Below are 27,127 nucleotides of genomic sequence, written 5' to 3'. Positions count from 1 at the left end.
GTACTGTGTTGCATAAGAACAGGTTGAGGTCTAGAAATGTTTCGGAGATGGAAGAAAGCAGTCCGAGAAATATTAAATAATTCCTCCCATATAAGTAACAATAATAATTATTGTTTAATAATTGCCATTATTATTGTATAAATGGATATAAATAATTGCATGTAAATGATTCACCAAAATCTGTTGTATGTAAATGATACTATTTAAAAAATTGTTTTTTCATCAGAAAACCCAGTTTCCACATCTACATGTATTAGTTTAAATGACACTTTTACCACTCGCAATAGGGCGGACGCACTGACTTATCATGTCGACTGGGCAACACAGTAAATGCGGCGTCTATCTATATATGTCTGTTTTCCGTAGCCTGCTACAGGAAGGTACTCTCTCGACCATTGGCATTGGTTTCGCCCCTTGCTATTTTCGTTATACTGTGACGGTGGTTTCCTAAGCCTTTGTTATACTGAATTCCTTTCTCACCGTTTTCTGTTCTGATTCTTACACCGCCGTATGCTATGGCAGGCTTCGGCTGGTTAAAGATATTAGCCAGACTGTGGAAAGTCAGGGTGTATAATAAACATGTCTGCAGACATTATATTGGCGACATACAGAGAGACAGCAAGACACGGGCCAATTGCAGACATCAACCCTGCAGTGTGTGAGGGAGAGCGCAGTCTGAGGTGAGGTGAGGCTCGTCAATGCGGCATCTTGCGTTTCTCCCCTTGTATTTGATCAGGAAATGCGCAAATTCAGTGATTTGGACTATGAAAATTATTATTGGAATCATACAGAAAACAAACACAGCACAGACCAGTGGAGAAATTTATTTTATGTTATCATTATTTTTTTTTTTTTACTTTTCCAAGAGCCTCACCTGCCTCCCTTGACCGCACGTCCCTGGTAAGTGGTACATTTTATGGAGAATTTAGGTGTTTCACAGTTACAAAAATTAGTAAAACAAAAACGGAACACATGAAAGAGAAAGTGGTCTTGAATAAGAGCACACGATTTTATAGATCCGATTTTAAAGCATGAATCCAATATTATAATTTCTCCCAAATGTGAAACACTAAAAAGAAAAAACGCACATACACAATTCACTGTATTTCTGGGTAAAGTAATACAACGTGTGTATGTTGCAGACAGGGGTGTAACGTACAAATCGGGAAAACAAATCCAAAGCTTTACAATGATTACTGCTTTCCTGTTTTTCATATTTTCCTTAATCTGATGGATGGGACCTGTAACAGGTAGTTCAAACTAGAAAACGCATGCAATCTTTGGAAAAACTCCATGAACTTAAGATTTACGTGCTCCAAAAAAATTCAGCCCATCCATGTGTTAGGTGAGGGTAGCAGGTTTAATAAAGAATGGACATTCTTAGATCATTTAATTGTTTTGGTTTTTTTTTTTCAATTTTGATTCACTCTACAGTATCCAGTTACAAGTCTTAAATTAAGAGCAGATGCACAGCAGGAAAAAGGTTTTGGTTTTAAACACATTTGCCTCAAGAGAAATCCTTTGAGCAGACACACAGTACAGGAACACTTGAAATAACTTAAGTTTTATTGAACTGGCAGCTGGCTTCAGTGCAGATATTTTTTTTTTTTTTGCAATTTACACAAAAAGACCAGAGAGATTCCTAGCTGCTTTCAAAAACAAATACTGCATTACCATAATTGGGGTGGAATGTAAAACTTTATTTATCCTTTTCTTAAAGTAACAATTAGTGGGATCCATATTCCTTTTGCAAAAATGGGAGAAAACAAAATAATTCATGTCAAAAAGTGACTGCAAACAATCCCAGATGTAACCGAAGAATACACCCAGGATTCTGTATTTAAGCAAAACCCAAAAAAAAAAAAACAAAAAAACCAACAACACCCCCTCAAAGTTTTGATCATCCTCAGTCTCTGAACATTTGAAGACAGCGACCCAAAAGAATTCTGCTAGAATTAAGAAGTCACTGGTTGGTTTCCAGACAATTGAAAAACAAGTTAAGGCTTAGCACTGACGCTCTTCACTCAGACTTCTCCTTCTCCTTCATGTGCAGGAAAACAACGCTGAAGAGAAAGAGGCCTGCCATCATAGAGAAGACACTAGCATAGTATGGGTACGCAGAGGGAATGAAACGCTCATACTGCGTATGCTGCAAAGGCCGCACAGACACCTGGGGAGGAGAGAAAAATTGATTCAGTCACGCTAATTTTGCTGATGGTCAGAGAATAAAACAGCTGCAATATGCTGGCATACTCGGACTAGAGGATATATCGCACAAAGTACCCATTTATCTTTGTTAAAGTGATCAGCAATGTATGCATGGCAGGCACCCACCTCTGGGCAGAACACCAGTCCATTAGTACGAACATTATTACTGTATATGCTGAAAGTTTGCCTTATGTCTGTGCAGACCTTCAGATATCTGGAAAATGACGCCTCTTCTCTACCCTGCAGATCCTCTGGGACTGCAGTTGTATGTACTGCAGAACAACTGGCTTTAGGCATTTGTGCTACGCAATCTCTCTCTATATAAAATCCAACATCTGTCTGCTTTTCACGAGAGAACTACTTGACGGATTTAGATCGGGTTATTTTCTATAATTTGCTTGAACATTCCGGTTGATTTTGTGACTTCTCTCATTGCGCTATGTATCATAGGTTGCTTGCAGGAGCAATTTATTCTCACTAATCCAAGAGAGTGGCTGCAGGCCGAGGGGAGGAGGAAGCAGGACGTCAGGAGTGTGGAGCCGGGTGGGGCCCTCCTCACTCGCGTGCCAGCCTCCATTCCAGTCGGTGTACCTCTCATCATGTTTTGGAGAGGACCTAGCGATATCCATTTGTTTATTCATTTTTAAAGTCTGTCCTGTTTCACTACAACATTTGTGGAGCCACAGCGGATGGCTAGTAATATATACAGCACAAGCTTTATCTTTTTTAAATAAACACTTTCCAACTTGAGTTACATTCCTTAACGTACAAGGTATCAAATTCAAATATATCAATAAACTGCTCAAAAAAAATAAAGGAACACTTTGAAAACACATCAGATGTCAATGGGGGAAAAAAATTCTGCTGGCTATCTCGACTGATATGGTGATGCGTTAGGAGCGAAAGGATGCCACATGGAATGATCAACCTACAGAGGGCTGAATTCAAAGACACCCCGGAAATCAAAGGGAAAAAATGATGCGGCAGGCAGGCGAGTCCATTTTCCTGAAATGTCATTGCAGCGACTCCAAATCATACTCAGTAGTTTGTATGGCCCCCATGTGCTTGTATGCATGCCTGACAACGTCCTATGGATGGTGTCCTGGGGATCTCCTCCCAGATCAGGACCAGAGCATCACTGAACTCCTGGACAGTCTGAGGTGCAACCTGGCGACATCAGATGGACCGAAACATAATGTCCCACCCAGAGGTGTTCTATTGGATTGAGGTCAGACGAGTGAGCTTGGGGGCCAGTCAATGGTATCAAGTCCTTCATCCTCCAGGAACTGCCTGCATACTCTCGCCACGTGAGGCCAGGCATTGTCGTGTACCAGGAGGAACCCAGGAGCCACTGCGCCAGCATAGGGTCTGACAATGGGTCCAAGGATTTCATCCCGATACCTAATGTCATTCAAGGTGCCATTTTCTAGCCTGTAGAGGCCTGTACATCCCTCCGTGGATATGCCTCCCCAGACCATCACTGACCCACCACCAAACTGGTCATGCTGAACAATGTTACAGGCAGCATAACGTTCTCCATGGCTTCTCCAGACCCTTTCACGTCTCTCACATGTGCTCAGGGTGAACCTGCTCTCATTTGTGAAAAGGACAGGATGCCAGTGGTGGACCTGCCAATTCTGGTAATGTATGGCAAATGCCAATCGAGCTCCACGGTGCTGGGAGGGCAGTGAGGACAGGGACCACTAGAGGACGTCAGGCCCTCAAGCCACCCTCATGAAGTCTGTTTCTGATTGTTTGCTCCGAGACATTCACACCAGTGGCCTGCTGGAGGTCATCTTGTAGGCTCTGCCAGTGCTCATCAAAGGAGCAGATACCAGTGGGTCCTGCTGATGGGTTAAGGACCTTCTACGATGGGCCCTGTCCAGCTCTCCTAGAGTAACTCCCCATCTCCTGGAATCTTTCATACCCTTGAGACTGTGTTTGGAGATACAGCAAACCTTCTGGCAATGGCACTGAATGCCATTCTCCATCCTGGAGAAGTTGGCCTACCTGAGCCAACTCTGTAGGGACCAGGTATCGCCTCATGCTACCAGTAGTGACAGTGACCAAAGCCAAATGCAAAACGAGTGACAAAACAGATGAGGAGGGGAAAATGTCAGTGGCCTCCCCCTGTTAAAACTATTCCCCCCAGAATAGGGCACCAAGTATTGCCTTTTACCAACATTTATACTCTTAATACAAAAACCTTTGTGTTCAAACTTCAAGACGGCTGTCAACTTTGAAGCGTGACACAGGGCAGCCAGCACATTGGGTTTCATGTCGGCGTTTGGTGCCTTTGGTATGAAATTTGTGGCAATGCCTATTTTTGTGCTATTTTGTTACTACATTCAAAGACATACCAGTAAGTCAAACGGCTCTGTGTGAGGTAGTGTTCATGGTTTTTACGAGTGTATCTCAAAATTACTGGTGTTACAGTTCTAAGGTGCCACCTGCCATTTAACATTTTCATCCAGTACGGGCCTTGGTTTAATGTATATAGTTAGTATAGAAACTTAACATTTTTTGGAAATCATAAATATGTAAAAAGTGAGAAGAAAATTAAGGTTAGTCTTTTCAGCTTTGGTAAGCACAATTTCTATTTCCATTACAGCAGAATATTGAAAATGTACAACGTCACAGGAAATATGCTTTATATTTAAACACTGGTATGGAGTGGAGTGGAGAGAACAGATCACCTGAGTTGAAGAGTACAGGTGAGTGTATCCCAGTCTATTGTAGTCCACTTTAAACTGGAACACCCCATAAACATCTGGGAGTTTGAACTGAACGCTGTACTTTCCTCCTGAGGAAACAAATTTAAAACTCAGTCCTTTGTTTCTCTAACAACATACCATCAAAAAGTTCTCTTTTAGCTTAATGTAATAAGGTTTATGTACATAAACACTGCAAACAAACTCATTTTTTTGAGACGTGCATTTGAGCATAGAAGGTGTGCACTAACATTACCTAAATACAAACAAAATTTTTTTTATAAATACACATCTAGCCAAAATCATACAGTATGTAAATCATGATGCTTTTCATCTGTTTTGATCAGAAAGCAAACACAGGAGGTGTTGCCCCCCACTCTCACTTACCATTCCTCTTGAGGTAGGTCCTGACAAAAGGGTCAATTCTGACAAACTCCAGCTGTATATCATCTCCGGTAAAGGGGATCCATTTCCCTTCAGACAGCTTTTCAATTACAATGCTGTATTCCTGCAAGATTGTAGAGAAAGGTGACATTAATTAAAAAACAGCTGCAACTATATGCAACAATGCCTTATAAACCAGTTCCACTTAAAAAGTGCCATTAGGTTACAATGCAAATCACATGCCAACACGCTAAATACATTGAAAATATTTAAAATGCCTTATCACTTACAGTACAATAATTCAGAAATATTCAGATGCACCAGTAAATAAGTCTAAGAATAATGCAATAAGGGGTTAACTTCTCTGAATGATAAGCACAAGGATTTAACAGTGCAAAATCTCAAAGAAGAGTAGATGCATTCAAAAATACTGTGGTGTGTGTAAGACCTCAGATCATCCAAGGAAACCATTTTAAAGCTAGTTATCTGCGTAGCAGGCGTTTATTTGCACATGAAAACAGTATACTGTATACAGTAATAAAGAACAAACATGGATACAATAGAAAGTAACAAGGATGTCTTGTTGTTTTAAAGAGGCTTCTTTTAGAGTGCAAAACTAAAGCAATTTATTTTGGTACAATACTGTACAATTCTTACAAGCTGTCGAAGATGGCTGGGGTGGCGACCCGGCCGGGACGCCTTGGAGGACCAGAGGAGGGCTTACGCCTCCCTCAGACCATGTGGGGACAACCACCTTGGTGCCTTATGGTGGCCACAGGTACAGGGCTTTGAAGCTCAACTCTGTAGGGGCCCGTGGTCACTGCCAGGGGGCGCACAGATGCCTTGGGAGCCCTGGACCACGGCATTTCCGCCACATCCGGAAGTGCTGGGGGGTGGGGAAGACGAGCAGGGACACCCGGAGTGCTTCCGGGGATGCAGCCGGCACTTTGGCCACACTGGGGTGTGTCGGTGGGAGATTGCCGGAACACACCTAGAGCACATCCGGGTGCTTATAAATGGGGCGGTCTCCCTTCATGCGATGACTTGAGTCAGGTGGAAGACGGAAGAGGTCTGGGAGGAGGCAAAGAGGCAACCTGAAGAGAGAAGCAAGGCAAGAGTGTGAGGGATGGACTTTGGGGAGTCTTGGGGGTTATGTGGCACTTTATTATTGTATATAGTCTGTAAATAAAACGTGTGGTGGTGCTTTGCAACATGTCTACCTGTCTGTGTCCGGGGCTCGTTCCACAAAGCTTAATGTAAAAATCTTGCAAATGTCTTTAATGTCGGAATTAAACAGCAGGGTTTCACAAAAGTGAAATAATTAGTTTTGAGATGTCTCTTCTAAACTCCTGCTGTCTGTCTGTATTGCTCTTGTCTTTCAACTTTTATTTCATTTATTTTCATTTTAAATTTTACTTTCCACAAGGATTTTCTGGCACGTTTTATATGAGTATAGTGCTTCATCAAACATCACATGATGTTGCATGATAGAAGTTGATGACCAACTGAGTCCCATTTGAAACAGTTACATGACTCAATTTAAAAGAATAAGTGAAAAACAGTGTTTATGAAATCGAGATGACAGAACAGAAATAATCTATTGAATTATGGGCACTCACCACAAGGTCGGTAATTGTATAAGCACTGGGAGGAGTGGTCTCTCCTACAGGATGGTGGGATACAGCCCCTACACGTAGAACACCCTCCTCTTTAAAGACCCAGCGTGACAAAGCTATTGCTAACTCCTGGTTTCCAGTTTGATCAAACCTGAAAGATTACCAGAAAAAATAAACACACACACACTCTCTTTTTATGTACAATATCTGTTAAAGTTGTTAAACTGTTAAAATTACTCATCTCTAATTAGAAAATGTTATTTTCTCACCTCTTTGATCCCAGTACTGCCTTCTGCACTGATGAAGTGAAGAAAGCATCACTGAAAAAGTCCAAGGAGCCACTGAATATGACTCGGGCATTGTTCCGTGCCTGCAGCCCAGCAATCAGGAGAGTATTCTTACCAACAGCATGGGGATACTGCAATAAAACAGACAAACTCCTGTTATTTTTATTTGGGAGCAGTAAGGCAAAAAAAAAAAAAAAATTAAAATCCAAGATTCAGTGAACTCATTTTAACATACATCTTGCAAAAATATGCATTTGACAGAAAAAGAAGCAGAGTATTCAGACTGGTGACTGAAGCTCCTGGCAAGAGACGACTGCAAAAAACGACGGATAAATCAAGGAGCAGTACTGTGTTTTATAGGAGTAGACATTTTCAATTAGTGCTCCACCAGCTCGATTTTCTTTCATGTACAGCTTATATAATTCTTTAAGACAGGAAGAATGTGCAACTAGGGTAGTATTATGGTACGGCGACTGTATAATCAGCATTGAACCGTGGCTCATCTAACAAATACCAGTTGGAGATGCTCTGTTCAGAAAGCAGTTCAAAGATCATAATACTTATCAGCAAGATCACTTTGAAAGCAGCCCACACACTTATAACCCATTTATAAAATGTTTTTTGATTAATTCAAAGCATTGCACAGATAAAGTAGCATACTTTTTGTTAAACGAAATAAAATCATGCATAAAGTTGCTGCAGCCTAATTGTCAAAACTGACTCTCACTTGCATAGATAGTAAACTAACATTGTAATAACAGACATTTTTAGGAAATAAAAAAATAATGTTTTTTTTTTTTTTTTATATAAGATTCTCATAAGAAAGTATCATAAAAATAATGGATTATCATTCCTAATTATGGATGTGTGTCCTGCCTTCATTATTAAGTTTATTTCATTGCCAAAACATCAGATGTGTGCAATGTAATTCAGTGAAACCTGCACAAAGAAAACAACCACAATCATCCTACAGCACCACCAATTAACCTCCTTAGCGTTAGAGCCGAGCGTCACTTGGGCTGTAAAAAACACTGCTAAAAGCGTTAGTCCCGAGTGTCCCTCAGACAACGGTATAAACATGTCGCACCTAAGTGTTAAACCAGAGGTTTACACAGGCTGTTAAAGTGCCAACAGTGTTAGTGTCGAGCATTACTTGGGCAACGATAAGCATCAGGCCCGAGTACAGTGTAGACGCATCTTCTCTTAGCCTCGTTATTTCATAAGAAATGCCTCATTAGCAGTGATGAAGGGAATCTGTCTTCAGACAGTGAAATCCGAATGGTCAGTGAAACTGAAAGAGATTCTGGGAATCCGAAAGTGAAACTTGCATCACTGGGACATGTGCAATGTGCTCTTCATATTATTCATCATCATCATTATTATTTGTATCATTATTATGGGGCGGAGTGGTGGCTCTAAGGTTAGGGATTTGCACTGGTAATTGGAAGGTTGCCGGTTAGAATCCCGTAAACGCCAAAAGTGACTCTACTTCATTGGGCCCTTAAGCAAGGCCCTTAACCTGCAATTGCTCCATCCTGGGTATGACGTTAACCCTGCATGTAGGCCCTCCAACCTGCAGGGAAAACCGGGGGGTTGGTTGCAGAATTGGCACTCCAGCCACCATAAAAAAAAAAAACTCACATCTGTTCTATTCCATCTGAACTTGTGTGGTGCTGACATGTCACCCGTTGCATGGCTGCACTCGAATCCTTAATCTGGGATCCTGAGTTGGTTTGTCATGTGGTGAGTGCGGCAATGCACTGTATCAGCGCCTGCTCCTAACCTCTCTCTCCTAGCATTATTATACTTTCTACAGTTCTGATTTTTAACTTTTAGCGTTTTGCATGTTTTACAGTAGAAAGATGCGATTTAATAAAAATGTCTTCACGCCAAAAAATGCAATGCTTACATGTTTTTACGGAGAAAAAAATGTAATGCAAAGGAGGTTAAATACAGTCAAGTTTAAATGTATTTATCAAATTATTGTAGACAACTGTTAAGATCAAGATGTTGAACTAATGCATTTCAGAGTCTGCGGAGGGGTACAGTGATCCCTCACTATCGCGCTTCGACTTTCACGGCTTCACTCCATCGCGGATTTTAAATGTAAGCATATCTTAATATATATCACAGATTTTTCGCTGGTTCGCGGATTTCTGCGGACAATGGGGCTTTTAATTTATGGTACATGCTTCCTCAGTTTGTTTGCTCAGTTGATTTCATACAAGGGACGCTATTGGCGGATGGCTTAGAAGCTACCCAATCAGAGCATGTATTAAATATTAACTAAAACTCCTCAATGATATACGATATGCTTCCCGCGCGGTGCTTGATTGTTTGTTATCGTTTGCTTTTCTCTGCCTCTCTCACTCTCTCTACCCGACGGAGGGGGTGTGAGCAGAGGGGCTGTTTGCCTAGAGGATACGGACGCTCCTCTAAAAAATGCCGCTTTATTGCGGTGCTTCGACATACTTAAAAGCCCAAAAGCACGTATTGATTTTTTGATTGTTGCCTTTTTTTTTGCTCTCTCTCTGACATTCGCTGCTCCTGACACGCATTCTTTGAAGAGGAAGATATGTTTGCATTCTTTTAATTGTGAGAAAGAACTGTCATCTCTGTCTTGTCATGGAGCACAGTTTAAACTTTTGACTAAAGGGTGTTATTTCATGTCTAGAGGGCTCTAATAATGTTAACAGTGTGGGAGAGTTTATAAGGGCTTAAAATATATCAAAATAACCATACAAACATATGGTTTCTACTTCGCGGATTTTCATCTATCGCAGGGGGTTCTGGAACACAACCCCCGCGATCGAGGAGGGATTACTGTACTGTTATAAAATCTGATAGTTTAGGAGTTTTGATAGATTGAAGGAAAGTGGTCATTACTTCTGGTCTCTGATGAGGTTCGTGGGCCATAACAGACATTTTGACCTTCCATGTTACTATTGGAAATTACTATTCACTAGAAACCTGAAAAATTTCAGCTAATATATTTTATTTTACATACTTTATTAATCCCTGTGGGGAAAATTGTCTTTTCACATGATCTCTGGAAGTCGGAGAGCAGGGTCAGCAATTATACAGCACCCCGGAGCAATGAATCAAAGTGAAAGATATTTTAGCTTGCTCATAGTCAACTACCAGTTTTTTTTGGACATTTAATTGCATCTTACTTAGAATTGTTCACATGGTGCAGTCCATTACACCATTCCTATATTCAGGTTTATCACAATTTGAGATGAGTTTTTCATATATGTAACTAGACCAAGTCATTATTAAAATTTTCATAAAATATGATCAATCAGGATGTGATAACACAACTCTAGAGTGCTTAATGTACCTGCGTGATAGGACGATCAGGAAAGTAGGAGTAGGAGGTGGAAGAGCCAGTAAGGATGTCCAGAACAAGAGGGTTGTCAGGATCAGCTACCATACTAAAAACACAATAAAAGAGACTTAATTATTAATTGGAAAATGTAACCAAGTTCTAGGCAATAAAGAAGAAAAGGAGTACAATAACAGTTCATTTTATGTAGAACATCAAATTGATATACATATCCTATGGCATTGTTCAGACACTTTTCTCAATGTTTAGCCTCCTTTATGAAAATACTAAACCCTTAGACAACAGTTTTGTACTATGGAAGATTTATTTTATACCTAGCTATATCCATCTATATCTATATATCTATCTATATCTAATTATCTATATATATCTCAATATATATATATATAAATAAATTATTATATTATATATCTATATCTATATATGCAATTTCTTGCTCAAAACCTAGTAGCACAAATAGCTATATAAATGTCCAGAAACCTATACTACTTTTACACAACATTCCCATATATTTGGTGTCCTAATTAATAAAACAAACTATATCCTAATTAATAAACATTTTAATAAGTCTTCAAAATAAGCACGGCTTGTCACCGATCTACAGTACAAGCCATCAACGCATGCAGTGTTATTCCAAATGAAAACAGCCTCAAATAAGATGCAAGTTATTGTGATAGCCCAAGGATTAAATTATAAAGAACATAGAATTTGTGTGCATGAAGATTTTAGTCGTATTTTCACATGGATTGTACAATTAAACAAAGTGAAAAGTTTGACTAATTGCTTTATTTCAGATAACTAAACATGGTAGATCAAGATTAAACTAATAATACTTTAATAAAATGCCAGAGCATCTTTTTAGAATTTGTTTAAAATGTAATCAGGCTGTCAGTTGGAACATGAGCTTTGTCAAAAGGGACTCACTTTAGCAGAGGTCTGCACAGGACTAATTTCATCTGGTACTTCTGATATTATGTGGAGTTTTTTCAATCTTACTCAAAATACCCTTAAAATATCAAGAGCAAAAGTGGACAGTGCAGTCATGATGTTTGAGGAATGACCTCTCAGAACAGTTGCTTTGACAGAAAAGTAGAAATGAATGAATGTTAACACTTGTGGTTTTATCTCCCTTCGTGCATGTGCATCTGTATCTATGCTAGTATATTTTTATTCTGTTTCTTTTAAGCAAACAGGTATTTAACTACATGGTTAGCAGTATCCATTTCTAGGATTTTAGCTGCACTGGTTACCATGCAACTTTCATACAAATGTTGTAACAACAAACCTCACTTCAAATAGGCACCTTGTCAAGTCTCAAAATGATAATCCTTTTTTTATTTTCAATAAAATAATTAATGAGAAAACTTTCACACTCACCCGACTCCCTTAAAAAGTATTGGTTTCTCACTAGGCTGTCCAACAATAGTGGGAGCCTTCAAAAGGTTCTCTGGGTCTGCCACAATTAGTGTATGCTGATCAAAAAATTAAAAAAAGAGAAGATACACCAAATTAAAACTGAGAATACACAGAACCACATGGCAAACATTGCCTTCCTATTACAGTATGTTTTCTTAAGAGAAAGGCTCACTGTACTATGAGGGGAACTAAAAAAAAAACTGACTACATTTCTAATTAAACATTTAATGAATTAAATATAATCTAATTAAACATTTAATGCAGGGTGGTGATACTGTAAGCTTCGCATCGTGACATAATCACAGAAAGTCATTACCATAGTTTATCTCATTTGTTTTACTAAATACTTAAGATCACAGCCATTTATTGCATTTTTGTTTTTTCTAATGAGGGTTACAACACTAATGGGCTCTGCAGAGCAAACCAGACTCATTTTCTTCACCAGTTTTCACCAATAAAGCACTCCAAGTCAGAGTGACAAATGCACTACCTCGGCACACTCCGGGCACGGCTCAAGGTGCTAGAACTCTCAGCAGGAATGTGCAGCAGCATTGGCTCAACTACAATGCTGTCACACTCTTTGGAATCCCTCAATCTATATATATATATATATATATATATATATATATAAAATTCTTTTCGCGTTTGAAATGGAAATTACATATGACCACGCGAAACGGAAATTACGTATGACCACAGAACATATTATAATACAGGAACTAATCACTTCGTTTGTGGACGCCATTTTTATATCGTCTTTATGAATTGTTATTTGTGTGAGAGTTACTTTACTGATATTGAAAAGAAGTAGACACAAACATGCCGATCTATCCCATACAAGTGCGCCCCACGTCGCCCTCTCCCAGCCCTCCTCTTTGGACTCCAGTGCTGAGCCATCCGCCGCCAGGCGCGTTCTGACAAAGAAGTTTTATTTATTCGTCCACGTGACTGTCGCGGAAACTGCCACATAACCTTTTTTTTCTTTCCTAATTGATAGTACTTGATAGTAGAAGAGATGAGGAAAACAGCTTTGCGTCTTTCTATTTTTTAACTGCGCTGAGCTGTAAACAATGTGAAGGCATCACTGCCTTCAGCGGCGAGGGGTCGTGAGAACAAAGTGGACGCTCGGAGGTGCGGAATGTCAGGCTGCTCTGCCGGGTCAAGAGCTTCGCAGTTTCGGGCGGCGTCCTCTCTTCTTGCACTGTTTGTGACACTTCGAATGCCCCGTCAGCTCCTGGGAGAGTGGAAATCATTCCGAATGAGTGTGATCAGTGCCATTGAAGGAAAACTCTCTTTGTAAATTACGCTTTACGACTACTTACTGTCCCTTAAGGCGAGTTCAGGTAACTAAAACCCCGCAACATTCAAGGTTGCTTTTGTGATGAATTCTTTTAAGAAGATGGACGGTTTACATCTAAGAAGATATACCGACCTCTTCTTGTTAAGTTTTGGACCTTCTGCCTGTTAAGCATGGAAGGGCAGCGTCCACATTTCTCAGAATATTTTTTCTCTTAAAATCACAGGCATGTAGTGCAAGGTTGTCAGGCAGAAATTTGCAGGATCGCATAGAAAATGTAATTTCTATATCACAGCGGTCGCGTAGCACCTTTCACAAGGGATCTGCTACCGAGAGATGATCCCAATACATTTAAGCTGCTGTTAGTGCTACTTACCTGTTGTGTTATTGCGCCTTTAAAATGTACTTCACCCGAAAGCACTCCAGTACTGCTCAATGTATCTTTACATCTTACAGGTTAATGTTTTACTGTTTAATAATTTACATACTGCATTTTATTTTTTTCCTTTGAACTCAGTGAACAAAGCTACTTGGCTAGTCTTATTATAAAAAACTTATTTTTACAAAGAATATCTATTTCCACCCAGGATATAAATGTTAAACAGCACACTCAGACGTGTGGTATTTGTGTGGTCCATGGAACCTGCAGCTCGACTCACTGATACATTATCAAAGAACCAAAAATGTCAAATCACTTAAAATTATAAATCAGAACCAATACTCAAGACAAGATCAGTGCTAAACTAATGCAAATCTTTCTTCCATTCCTTGCACTATTCACATAAAGGAACACTACCAGTGTCCACAAGAATAAAATAATTTGAGATTCACTCTCCTGAATATTCTATACCAGTAATGGCAGTGAATAAACTTGACTTGAGCATTCCTAGTTTTCATCCTCTTTCTATGTACGTTTAGCATTCATTTGCTCAGAGGTTGATGCGCTTGCCTTAGCAGCTCTTCTTTTCTCCACCCTAGCGGCCTGCTTCTTCTCTTCTTCCGTTGGCATCTTTTCGCATTAAAACAGATTAAGTCGGTGTTTGTGTTGAAATTACTTAGCACGTTTTCGTTAATTTTTCACTTAAGCTGGCACTGAAGTCTTCAATCTGCCTCAAGAATTATTTAAGATATGAAGAGGTATGTGAAGCGACAGCAAATGTGGTAGGGAATAAGAATGGCGCACGTACACATGTGCAGCATGGCCTCCCTGCTGGCCGCTGCTGAGAGTTGAATCTACAAAATAAAATAAAATATAATAAAAAGAGGAATAACCTTGGAGATCAATCAACGCCCCGAAAGGGGATAGTAGACTATATATAGATTAGCAAAGCTAATGTAAATGGAATTATTAAATAAATGTAGAAAAATATACTCCTTCACCAGCAATCAGGGAATGAGAAGTGAAATCAGCTGTGAGGAGCGCAACCTCTAATTCGTTTGACCATTACCCTCATTCTGCGATTACAGGCACTTGGCTATAAACTGCCTCAGTTGACTGCAGATCACAGAAAGTCAAAAATAACATCATTATGAAAATAACCGGCAACACTTACTCCCCAAATTGAATATTGTACTTTCTAATAGTGTACAATCTGTCCATGAACTTTAAGAACAGAAGAACTGGCAACACCCCTTGCCCACTTTAAATAGACCTGAATCAATGCCATACATGGAAACACAACTAGTGCTGCCGTAATACTGTGACTAAATTAAACACCGCAGTGGTCCCTGAAACATACTCCTGCAACATCACACACAACATACCACAAGGGCAGTTCACAAATAAAAATATGTTGATAGGACTGGCAAAGTCCTCAGCTTTCAAACATACGTACAAAGGGCTGTCACTTCAACAAATAATTCAAATCTGAATTCTTATATGCAACAAGTCTGCAAAGGAAGTAGCAATTACGCCTAACAAATCCAGCGTCCCACGTTTGACTTCATGCCTGCATGTTGTCCTTGTGGAGTTTGTACTTTGTGTGTCTTTAGGGGGTTTTCCTACCAAATACAGAACGACAGGAAGGTTAATAGGGGATTCCAAATTGGCCCCTGTATGCAGGTTGGATGTGCAAATGGGTCATGTAATAGAGTGGCAACTTGTCTAGCGCTGTTAACTATGTTGCCGTCAGGAAAGGCTACAGCCCTTCTGTGCAACCCTAAAGTGGATTAAGTGGGGCCGAGAATAAATGTTATGTCATAAATGAAATTCAAGAGGCTGTGTTTAGTGTCATAAATCAAAGAGCCACAACTTAAATGTAGGCATCTGCTGGCATTCTTCTAGGTACAGTGCATGTTCAGTCACTTCAAAGCATCTTAGTGTCCTTTTTAGCAAAATATAAAATATGTTCCCGACTTCTACAGCAGCAAGTGCAGAGACACAAGGTTACAGCACAACAAGCACCTTACTTTTCAAACCATGAAAAAGAAATTAGCAGCACTGCGGTGGGCTGGCGCCCTGCCTGGGATTTGTTCCGGCCTTGCACCCGGTGTTGACTGGGAATGGCTCCAGCAGACACAAATGACCCTGTGTTAGGATATAGCGGGTTGGATAGTGGATGGATAGACTAAGCAGCAAACTCTAAAGAATAAAGGAGCATCCCAACCCAAGAGAAATTGGTATATATTTAAAAGCCCCACTAAAAGCACTTGTAAAGTGTTTGCTTTCAGTCAAAGATCATGAGCAGTAATGGTTCTCTTTTTCTTGAAATGCTCTGTAGCTAAAAGCTAGCTGTAGGAAAACAACTCACATGTAGACAATTTTATTAAGGAACTGCAATGGTTCAGTATCATAGGACAGCTGCAGTATAGACCTCTGAAGGTCTGTCCAAAGAAAGAACTGTAAACTTAACTCAGTAAGAGTTAGCATGGGCAGATTATCTGATATTAATGCCCAATGTGGAGCAACTTAAAATCATGCATTAAGTATTCTGGAGCTCTTCTAATGCAGGGTTATCTTTATATTCTACTTATTTTTTGTGGGGTACCTCGCCAGGGTCCGACACATCATAGTGGTGATGATCAATAACAGCAGTTTTCTCTTCATCAAACTCAATGCCACATTCACTTCCTAGTTCACGAAGGGGATCCCCTGGTAAGAAAAATGATAAGTCCTAGATCAAATAATTTTGCTCTGTTATGGGGAAAAAAAAACATACTATATGCAGAACTGTCATCCATAGTTTATTTTAAAAAAGCAAACTACAGTGTAACCCTATTGGCATGAATATGATACAGCGAGGCAAGGTGCATTTTCTATTGAATGACAGTATGGATTTTTAACACAGGGTAATCGAATCTCTTTCTACAAAATAGGAATACAGAAGTGTAACACCATGGTGAATTTTAATCAAGAGGTTTCCAGACAACTGTTTTATAAGGTCACACTCACCAATGTCTGAACTTGCTGCTACAAGGACATTTCCACCCCCATCAATGAATGAAGTGATGGTCTCCACGTTAATGTTGCCACCAAAATCTGTGAAAAGTACACATCAAAAATACAGTATTAAACACACAAAACTCCAAACGGTATGTAGACAGAAACATTCATGCACACAAATTTTTACATTATGGAGTTAGAATTAAGTGTATATATACATATACACTAGCGACTGGGAGCCCAATCGAATCGGGCTACAAATTCTACGTTTGTGAAATCCATACTTTCTCTGCAAAGAATTTTGTTTTTTTAAGTCCTTAAAATGATTTTGTTATCATGGCACTGATTTGTGCTTAAAATAGACCTTTTCAGCCGATTTAATGAAGAGTTTCCTGTTTAAACGGGGCTGTAAGACATGAACTCCGCTCTTCGGCGAACCTCATTTGATTTTCTCAGGCAAACAAATTTTCAAGACAAACCGTATTTTATGACTCTAATCAGAGTCGGAGTAATAATTATGTTGCCGTAGTAATTTTAGATCCGAGATCAGCTAAAATTTAAACAATGACCATTAATCCCAAGCTGTTATTACTCAGTTTGCTAACAGATGTCAAAGGACGGATGCCAAAACCGAACTGCCCAAAGACAGATTTGGACATACCAAGCAAATGGCGATACGTTCTAAATTATTTACGGTTCTGGAGCTGTTGAAGAGTTTAAGTCAGTCGACGATGTTAGTCCTGGAAAGTACGCCCCACCAAACCAACGTTTCAAAAACCATCTGAACTTACTGTTATCTGCTCAAACCAACACCGACTTACTCTACTTGGCTGTCTAGCGGCGTCACTGAAGCATTTGAACATTCTTAGCCAATCATGCAAAACTGCATCTGCATTTGCCACATTATGTTCTAGCTGCAGAGGCAGAGTCCCATTGGATGGTTCTAACTTGTAGTGAGTCAAGGTATTGACGCGAACACCATACATATGGATAGTATCAAATTAAATACAAGGATGATTTCACTTTCAACTAACAACAAATCTTAATTCTCACAGATAAGTCTCTTCATTGGGAAGAAACACTACTTTTCCCTGATGACAACACAAATGAAATGATCTACAAGTCTCTGATTTAAACTTTAAAGCTGTATATTATCTACATACTTGTCATATCACCTATGTCCATACATTAGATCTCTCTTCGCTCTTCCGTTATTTCACCAAGTAATAATTTCCACTTGTTTGCGCTAATGCGATCTTTACTATCATTTTTTGGAGACTTTCGAATTTCAGTACTTTCATCATTTCTAACCTGCTCCGCATGTGTATCGTGACAATGTTTTTGAACCTCTTTATGACGTTCTTCTGTGTCTTTTATTTCTGACCCCAATTGGAGCTGACAGAGCACGAACTGTGCCCGACAGTAGCATTCACACGAATGAAGCGAGTGGACCGTGGGCATGATTGTAAATGTTTGAGAGGAGGGCAGGACTTGTCATAATCTCTTTCGCGGGACCTAAAATTCTCCTTCGCGGGAGTTGAAATAATCTCGTCTGAGGATTTCATTTAATAATAAATAAATAAATAAATATATTTGTTTTTAGTTAACTCGAGAAGATCTGATAAAAAACTGTGCAAAGACTCCTAAACCCCTTTTTCTTTCACAACCTCAGTGGTAATTACAGAATGTTAATAAACAAGAATGACTCAGAAAAGAACTTGAATATTTACGCTTTGAGGTTAGTGGCACCAGCACTGTAAACAGCTTACCTTCAACTGAAGGGGAAAAGATTATGAGATGCTCAAAAAGAAACTGTCCATACTTAATGAGAGAAAGGCCAGGATCATCTGCTGTCTTAAATGTGAGGTCAAATCCTCTATCTGTAAAAGAAAATTAAGAAAATAAAAACATCCATTTGTCTATCCAGTACATAATTACTTAAGATTAAGAAATTACAAATGTTAAAAAAAATTAATTTCTTTTGATTATCGCATAGACTTTACTGGCTGTGAATAATTAGCTCCAATTAATAATTTTTAAACGTCCTTTGTTTTACGTATTTTAATAATCTTATCCTCAGTGCAGATAGGATGAAGTTTAGTGGGTACAGCAGATGTAACTCAAATGGTCACAGACATGCTCAAAGAGCTGAAAGATTACATTGTGCCCAACAAATCCACATAACCAGGAAACAAAGCTGAAAAATCCCCACAGTGCAGGTACACTTCTACTAGTCTGTTTTATCTCAATATTCCTTGAAGGGGAAGCAAGTATATAAAGTGTGTAATGTCTGTACGACTCTTCACACAGTATACTGGCATCCTGTTCCGGGCTGGTTACTGCCGTATGCCCAAGCTTTCTGTGAACTGGCACTGGATAATAAGAGCCTATAAAAAGTATTCACCCCCTTGAAAGTTTCACATTTTATTATCTCTATATATAATCTTCATTTGGATCTTGATCTTTGTTTGTCCGTGAATGAATTAGAAGAAGCACTAGATGGCAGTAGAGAGACAGCTAAAACATAGGCATTGCATTAAGAATCTCCTCCAGGCTTATACTACTGAAGACTGTAGTACGTCAGTCACACCTCAAAACACAGACATTCAAACTAAACAAATTGTTGTGCTTTAAATTAACTAAAGAGATCTTCATTTAGATCTTGATCTTTGTTTGTCCGCGAATTCCACGCATGCATAGACCACCTTCCAGTTTAGTACGTTGTTGTTACTCACAGATGTCAACAATGTGCCGGAATAACGAAAGGGGTGGTGGACAGTGTTACGCTGGTTAGCTCCTGAGGCCTGGTTAGAGAATGAGATTGCCGAAGATAAAAGGTACATGCCTACGTAACATATGAATGAAAGAATGACAGTGGGTAAAATGAATGACAACGTAACAGCACGTTCCGGAAATTATTATTGTTACGTAGAAGGGCAAGTGCTGTGCGTCTCACAGTTGTACCGTGCCTTGCTCACATGTCAGTGAAGTGATCCCTATTTATGCTTTAAAGAGCCTGGATACCTATGTGTCCCCCTTTTATAACCATTGCTCCGTGTATATTGCCACAAAGCAACCTGCGAGATTGGAGAAAGGTTGAGAAGACTTCGTGAGAGGAAACGACAGCGTCGTGAAAACGAGACAGACTGTGAACAGACAGAAGCAGAAATACTCCTACACCTCCACATAATTACGATTCGGACAGTGATTCCGAGTAGGCCGTTCCTATCGAATCAATATCCAAGGGTTTTCTTTTGTAATTTTGTTTTCCTTATAAAAAAATCATAATGCTGTGCAACGAAGGGCCCAGTTCACGACTGGCAGCCGCGTTTAAACAGGGAGCCCTTCACAGACTTTAACACGCGCAACGTAGTTGGGCGTACATGGCTAGTAGATATATAATAACATTGAATTATAATCTCTATATCTCTATATATCTCTATATATCTCTCTCTATATATATATATATATATATATATATATATATATATATATATATATATATATATATATATATACATATATCTCTCTCTCTCTATATATATATCTCTCTCTCTCTCTATATATATATCTCTCTCTCTATATATATATATATATATCTCTCTCTCTCTCTCTCTCTCTCTATATCTCTCTCTCTCTCTATATATATATATATATATATATATATATATATATATATATATATATATATATATATCTCTCTCTCTCTATATCTCTCTCTATATATATATATATATATATATCTCTCTCTCTCTCTATATCTATCTCTCTCTCTCTCTCTCTCTCTCTCTCTCTCTCTCTCTCTCTCTCTCTCTCTCTCTCTCTCTCTCTCTCTCTCTATATATATATCTCTCTCTATATATATATATCCCTCTCTCTGTCTCTCTCTCTATCTCTCTCTCTATATATCTCTCTCTATATATCTCTCTATATATATCTCTCTCTCTCTATATATATATATATCTCTCTCTCTCTCTCTCTCTCTCTATATATATATCTCTCTCTCTCTCTCTATTATATCTCTCTCTCTCTCTATATCTCTCTCTCTCTCTCTCTCTCTCTATATATATATCTCTCTCTCTCTCTATATATATATCTCTCTCTCTATATCTCTCTCTCTATATCTCTCTCTCTCTCTATATATATCTCTCTATATCTCTCTCTCTCTCTCTCTCTCTCTCTCTCTCTCTCTCTCTCTCTATATATATCTCTCTCTATATATATATCTCTCTCTCTATATATATATATATATATATATATATATATATATATATATATATATATATATATATAATTCACTAAGTCCATGACAAGCAAGATGCACGCAAGACAGAGCCATGCCCGCCAACAATTCACTAAGTGGCTGACCATGGCACGCAAGACAGACCATGTGATACGCACGACAGAGCCCCGCCCACCAGCAATTTGAGCGAGAGCGAAAGCATTTGCCAAGAATGTTTTCATTAATCAAGAACGAAAGTCCGAGGTTTGAAGACGATCGGATACCGTTGTGGTTCCGACCATAAATGATGCGAACTCTCGATCTGGGGGCGTTCTTCCCATGACCTGCCGGGCAGCCAACCGGGAAACAAGTCTGTGGGTTCCAGGAGGTGTATGGTTGCAAAGCTGAAACTTAAAGGAACTGATGTAAGGGCACCACCAGGAGAGGAGCCTGCGGCTTAATTTGACTCAACACGGGAAACCTCACCCAGCCTGGACACAGAGAGGATTGACAGATTGATAGCTTTATCTCGATTCTGTGGGTGGTGGTGCATGGCCGTTCTTAGTTGGTGGAGCGATTTGTCTGGTTAATTCCGATAACGAGCGAGACTCCCTCCTGCTAAATAGTTACGCGACCCCCGCGTGGTCGGCGTCCAACTTCTTAGGGGGCCAACATCCACCCCGTCCCTCGCTCTGGAAGGTGGGGGCGCGACGGCAGTTCTCCAGTTTTCAGTCACAGACAATTGTATGTTGCTCTCTCCAAAGTTCTATCTTTTCATGCACTTACAGTCGTACCCTCAAACCTACCCCATTTGGGCAACTGTTTCTTTCAGGAAGTGTTCACCCATCAATACATAAATATGCGACATATGCTACGCTACGGGTTGGCTAGTAGATTTAATTTGGCATGTTTGAGAAGACCCCTAATCTTAAAGTGAAAACAGATCTCTGCAAAGTGATTGAAATTCATTTACATTATGTTTATTTGCTTAGCAGACACTTTTATCCAAAGTGACTTACAAAAGCGGTCAACATAAGTGTGTAAACATCAGCCTGGGAGACTGTTTAGAAAGAAACAGTAGAGGGCAAGGTTAAAACATTGATCTTCACAATTGAAGAGCTCAGAGAAAGAAAATCCTCGGTTACAAAAGCTGTCCAAGCCAGTATCAGTTAAGACAGTTAATTCACCAAACAAGAGAGTCCTCAAACGCTTCTTAAACACATTGAGGGAGTCAGCAGTTCAGATGGAGGTGGGCAGTTTGCCCCACCAGCTAGGAGCTACACATGAAGATTCTACAGTAGATTGAGATCTGACGACATGCAGAGGTGGCAGTAGTGGAAACTGTTCCATCGGCAGACCTGAGGGGGCAGGAGGGAGCATAAGACCTCACATGTCACCATATACATAGGTGGTGACCCACTGACTACTCTGTCGGCAAACATCAAGGATCTGAACTTAATGTGCTGCGAGAGTAAGCCAATGTAGTGATCTGAAAAGAGGAGTGACATGTGCCCAACTTGGTTAGCTGAACCCCAAAAGTGCCACTGCATTTAATTTACCTACAGCGGCTTGGTGGCACATCCATTATTTTTATTTATATAGCTTGTGAAGCCAAAAATTAGGGTAGCAGCGACTTCCGAAGTTACCAGGGTCCAGTTTTCTTATGACATACTGTTTGAAAAGATGACATAGAAGAAAGGAAACGAAGAGCAGCGACACCTGTGAGAGCATGACGTGCACCGCTAAGGCCATTCACAGGAAGAAGCATAGCAGCACTACTATCTGCTGAGCATAAAACAAGCAACAAAGACAGACAGATGGCTGTGCAAACTGACCCATCTTCCTGCCCTGAAACCAAACTGATTGTTAAGATCGCAAAATACAGTGGTACCCACTGGGATGGTGCCAAAAACATGCAGGAGAAACATATCTTGAACATAATGCCAAACACAGGAGGCACTTCAGTGACAATAGAGAGGGTAAGCCTGACTAGAACAGCTGGCTAATACTGTGGCTCATCGACATGCCGCACATACTCCACAATACAGAATGCGAGAATGACAGAAATGTATGCCGACATTGTTAAATGCTTACAAATTCCACCCACGTCCAAATATTGCTTCTACACCCATACAACAATGTTTTATTGAGAAGCACTACTTTCAAAAGTATGATCAGCAGTGTGCTCACTATGGGACAGTATAGAATGTGGGGCCAAAATGGAAATGTTCAGCTTGCTCTATTAGAACCATTTATACGAGGCCTGTTTTTTTTTCTAGTTACAAATAATTTAAAATTTAAGACAATTTAAACCCATGCCAATAAGCAATAAACTTTTTGTAAAACAGCTATGTGGTAACTAACAAATATTTCCAAGTTATTCCAGATTGACTAAAAAAATATTTTTCGAAAACATTTTAAATATGTTAACCCCTGTAATGGCACATGAGAAGACAAATGTAAGCTTTTCTTGTATAAATAGGACTAATTCCTTCCATTGTCAATCCCACATAATGCAATTCAAGGTTATGTGCAGTCCTGGCCAAAGATAAGGTACAAACCAAGAGTTTGTGCCAAAATTAAATGCACTCCATATCCATGTGGTGCATTTTATTTTGGCACCATTTTATCATGTCATAATTAAAATATAATCAACCAAATGACTGCTTTTCATTATGGCACACAGTTTTGGGTCATATTAAATACAATGCAATAACATATTGCCTTTTCATTCATGTCCATTGATTTTTTGTCATAACTAAAAGCAAAGCGGCTGCTAAGAGTGTTCTGTACTGCATTTCGATTCAAGATCACGTATTAAAATTGTACCAAAACTGAATGTAACCAAATGACCAATCAGGGTCAAAGGGTGGAGCAAGGGGTGTCAACAGTTGGGGGTAAGAGGTGTTCCACTTCTAAACATTTCTACATTCTGGCAGCAAACATGTGCAGTGACTAACCAAAACAGGGACATGACTTTAGTTCTCACTTAAAACGTTTACTCTCAATTGTCCAAGTAATGTGCTTAGCTTGCCTTAGATCATATAGTTTCATTTTTCTTCTGACAGTTCTGACCAATACATGAAGCAGTTTACAAGACATATTTAGATGAATATTTGTGTACAGACACCCCAGTTGATGATCTACATAATCATAACGCTGCAGCTCTTCGAGACTTTAGCACTTGAATGCATTCCAAGGATGTTACTGTAGCAAAGGAAATTCTTCTCCTATTGCTGCTTCTATTACATTGGTCCTTTTAGGCAACCAGTCGACAAGGAAGAGAATTAAAACTGTCATTTACAACACCAGCTTTCAGCTGTTTAATGAGACGGCAGATCCCCCTACCTTATAGCAACTTCCTGGTTGCCATCTTTAGTGCTCGGTGAACACACTTTGTGATCTGAATGCCTCTAACCCCATCTGCTGATGCCCCTTGCTTCACCTATTGATGCCGATTGGTCATTTGGCCTTGATCTGATGCAGTACACTTGGGACAAGTGCTAAGTGAAATGCATTATGCCATATGACAAAATCAAGTTTTGTACTGGACTTAACGGACACAAAGATTGCCTACTGTAGTAAACACTAAGCAATCTTTATGGGTTTGGATGATATGTTTTTAATTATGACATGATCAAGTTGTGACAAAATTAAATGCACCACGTGCACATACATTGCAATGTAATGTAGTCAACGTGTTGGAATGCATTTAATTTTGGCACAAATAATCTTTTATAGGAGCAGTTCCCAAACTCATCCTGGGGAGCCCCTTGTGGTTGAAGGTTTTTGTGCTAACCACTTTCTGCTTTTTATCTGTGCTACCTTGCCTAATTAAATAAGCTGTTATTTTACAGTTTGTGTTTTGGGGTCAACGTAGAAATACAAAACTAAGTTTGGTAAAATTTTATTAAAATGTTCTAAGCAGTACTATGAGGATATGTTTTTTTTCCCCTCCAGTTTTCTACATGTTCTGGTTATTTAACATATTATTTACAAATTACTGGGTCTGACACTTAAGCAGTGGCAGTTTTTATTCATTCAGCATTGATTGCCTGGGTATCTGTTCTGCTTGTTTTTAATTATTATTTGGATACAATGAAAGTAGCAAAATACACAGAAAAATGCACTAATAAGAAAACAACAAAAAGAGAAAGTTAAGCATTTAAACCTATAGCAAAAAACAAAATTTCTAAATGTCTTATATATGTAAAAGTCATACTGCTGTGCTTTTTTGAATGCAGAATATGAGAAGAGAAAAAGGCCCAACTAAATAAATGAGATCAACTATTACCATTTACCACCGATTGTGAATCTGGTTGGAATGAAAACCTGCAGCCACAGTGGGACCCCAAGACTGAGATTGGGAACCACTATTTATTACAAACCTCCCCTGAACAAGCCCAGCCCATTACAGGGCACACTTGTGACTGACCCATACTCACCGAGACACACATGTCCCCATTGGAGGAAAACAAAAATACAAGGAAAAACAACATTGAAACATTTGAAGATGGCAAATGCACACAATCAGCCTATAGGGTTAAATTTTGAAACTCATAAACTGTTGCAACTGGGCTAACCTCTGTGGCACCGCAACCTAAACCCAACAACCCTTGGCATTTGACACGTCATTCCTGTCTGGGCCAATAGAATGCGCAAACACTGGCAGTTCCTTGCTAGGAGGGTATGGCGATATACCTCAGAGTGTACTTAATTCAAAATCGTTTTCTTGGTAGATCTTTTCGCTCAAGTGTCTTTTATCGAACACTGGTACCGTCTTTCTGAAGCCACTGATTAACTTGAGTATTATGAATGAAACGCGTTTGCCTGGGAGCACCTAAATCTATCCATATACAACTCCACTTAATGCTATTCAAGGTCCCCGAGGACCTGCGCTTTTCACGGCTGTATTGGATTAACATTCAAAAGAACAGACACTGCCATCCAGGACTCCGATTGCTGCCCGCTTATTGTTAAAATGCATCCTTAAATTCGCAAGTAGTTTTTACAACTTTATTCAAACACAAAAAGCTTTAAACTGCCCATTATAACAAAAATCGTCTGAAAAAATACCCAATTCAAACCGCTAAGAATATAGGTAAGCAATGCGTGTTTTAAATAAATCACAAATCCACCGCTGCAGGGCGACTTCTCTGCCAAACCACACGGCACCTTGGCCTCTAACCCAGCCTTCACCCATCTTACCTGACAAGCTACGGAAAAAAATTGAATGGGTGTCTTTGATGTTGATGTTGTCCAGAAGCACTAGCGTCCTGCCATTGGAAATGACGCCGTTGACGTGAAGCAAAGCCAAGAGAACGATGAGCGGGCAGCTGCTAAACACGCTCCTAAACCTGGACAAACCAGCACAACTTACTCCAGCTGCCGCCATCTTTTACCGCTGCGCGTCGTCAGCACTTCCTCGACGTTTCTCCGCGACTTTTCCACCAATCAGAAGGGAGAAATCCAAAGGTTGCTGTGGGGACTCCTATTTAACTTCTGGGTGCCGTAAATCGACTTGCCATGACGCAAAGGACGCGTGCTGCCGCGAAGAATATATCTACTAAAGCAGGCACGGCAAGAATAGATCGTACGGTGATTCTATTGAGCACAAAGCAAATTAAGCTGGAAGGTTGGATGAACAAACGTTTTTCATGAAATGCAGAATACATATATAATGTTTGATGCTTGTTGGGCTGGATTCGATTCACCAGCCAATCAAAATCGGACAGGTCTTACCGGAAGTTGCGCCGTGACGACCATAGACAGAATAATTAGACGCCTCATGACCAGCAGAATCGTACGTCAACGTCGCCGCCATATTGCGAGTGGCACTACTGTGAAGTGAAGTAATGGATAAGATGCCTCACACATGTTCTGCTTGGGATTGTAAAAATCGCTGTACGCTCCAAACCAGATTCCGTGGGATTACATTTCATAGGTAAGGCTGAACAATTGTTTTGGTTATATTTGGCCATTAGAAAATCACGTTTTATAATCTATACTTTAGCTATGCCAGGCTAAGCTAGCAAAGCTATGCATTTATGTGCTCAAGTGAGCCTCCAAACAACGTTTTGGCTAAACGTATTTAGTCACAAACTATGTAGATTGTTGTTAGCTATTACATTTCTCAAACTTTGAAGATTTCCCAAAGAACTTTGAAGGTTTCCCAAAGAAATCCACCTCAGGAAGCAGTGGGAGGTAGCCTTTAGACAGGATTTTGAGAAAGCTGTCCTGTGATGTGTGCTGTGCTAG

At 39.6% G+C, this 27,127-nt stretch overlaps 1 protein-coding gene across 1 annotated transcript; it reads right to left on the bottom strand.

Annotated features, from left to right (window-relative positions):
• Positions 1-1,341: 1,341 nt before the first annotated feature.
• ddost (dolichyl-diphosphooligosaccharide--protein glycosyltransferase subunit (non-catalytic)) lies at positions 1,342-26,343 on the bottom strand. The gene is made up of 11 exons (XM_039755483.1): positions 26,078-26,343; positions 18,417-18,527; positions 16,657-16,743; positions 16,253-16,356; positions 11,930-12,024; positions 10,547-10,640; positions 7,189-7,337; positions 6,923-7,070; positions 5,307-5,427; positions 4,905-5,011; positions 1,342-2,170 (listed from the first exon to the last, which is right to left on the bottom strand). The coding sequence occupies exons 1-11, from the start codon at positions 26,262-26,264 to the stop codon at positions 2,021-2,023; spliced, it is 1,353 nt and encodes a 450-aa protein (XP_039611417.1). The 5' UTR covers positions 26,265-26,343; the 3' UTR covers positions 1,342-2,020.
• Between the last annotated feature and the right edge of the window lie 784 nt (positions 26,344-27,127).

This window comes from Polypterus senegalus, chromosome 6 (assembly GCF_016835505.1).
Source record: "Polypterus senegalus isolate Bchr_013 chromosome 6, ASM1683550v1, whole genome shotgun sequence".
Classification (NCBI taxonomy): domain Eukaryota; kingdom Metazoa; phylum Chordata; class Cladistia; order Polypteriformes; family Polypteridae; genus Polypterus; species Polypterus senegalus.
Note: the sequence above shows the minus strand (reverse complement) of the source record. Positions and strands in the feature narration are given on the sequence as shown.

Excerpts from the sequence above, each read along its gene's own strand:
- ddost (XM_039755483.1), bottom strand. The coding sequence starts at position 26,264 with ATGGCGGCAGCTGGAGTAAGTTGTGCTGGTTTGTCCAGGTTTAGGAGC. Across the intron at positions 16,744-18,416 it reads CTTTTCCCCTTCAGTTGAAG|ATTTTGGTGGCAACATTAAC; the intron begins GTAAGCTGTTTA and ends TACTTTTCACAG. Across the intron at positions 7,338-10,546 it reads CTGATCGTCCTATCACGCAG|TATCCCCATGCTGTTGGTAA; the intron begins GTACATTAAGCA and ends GTTTTATTGCAG.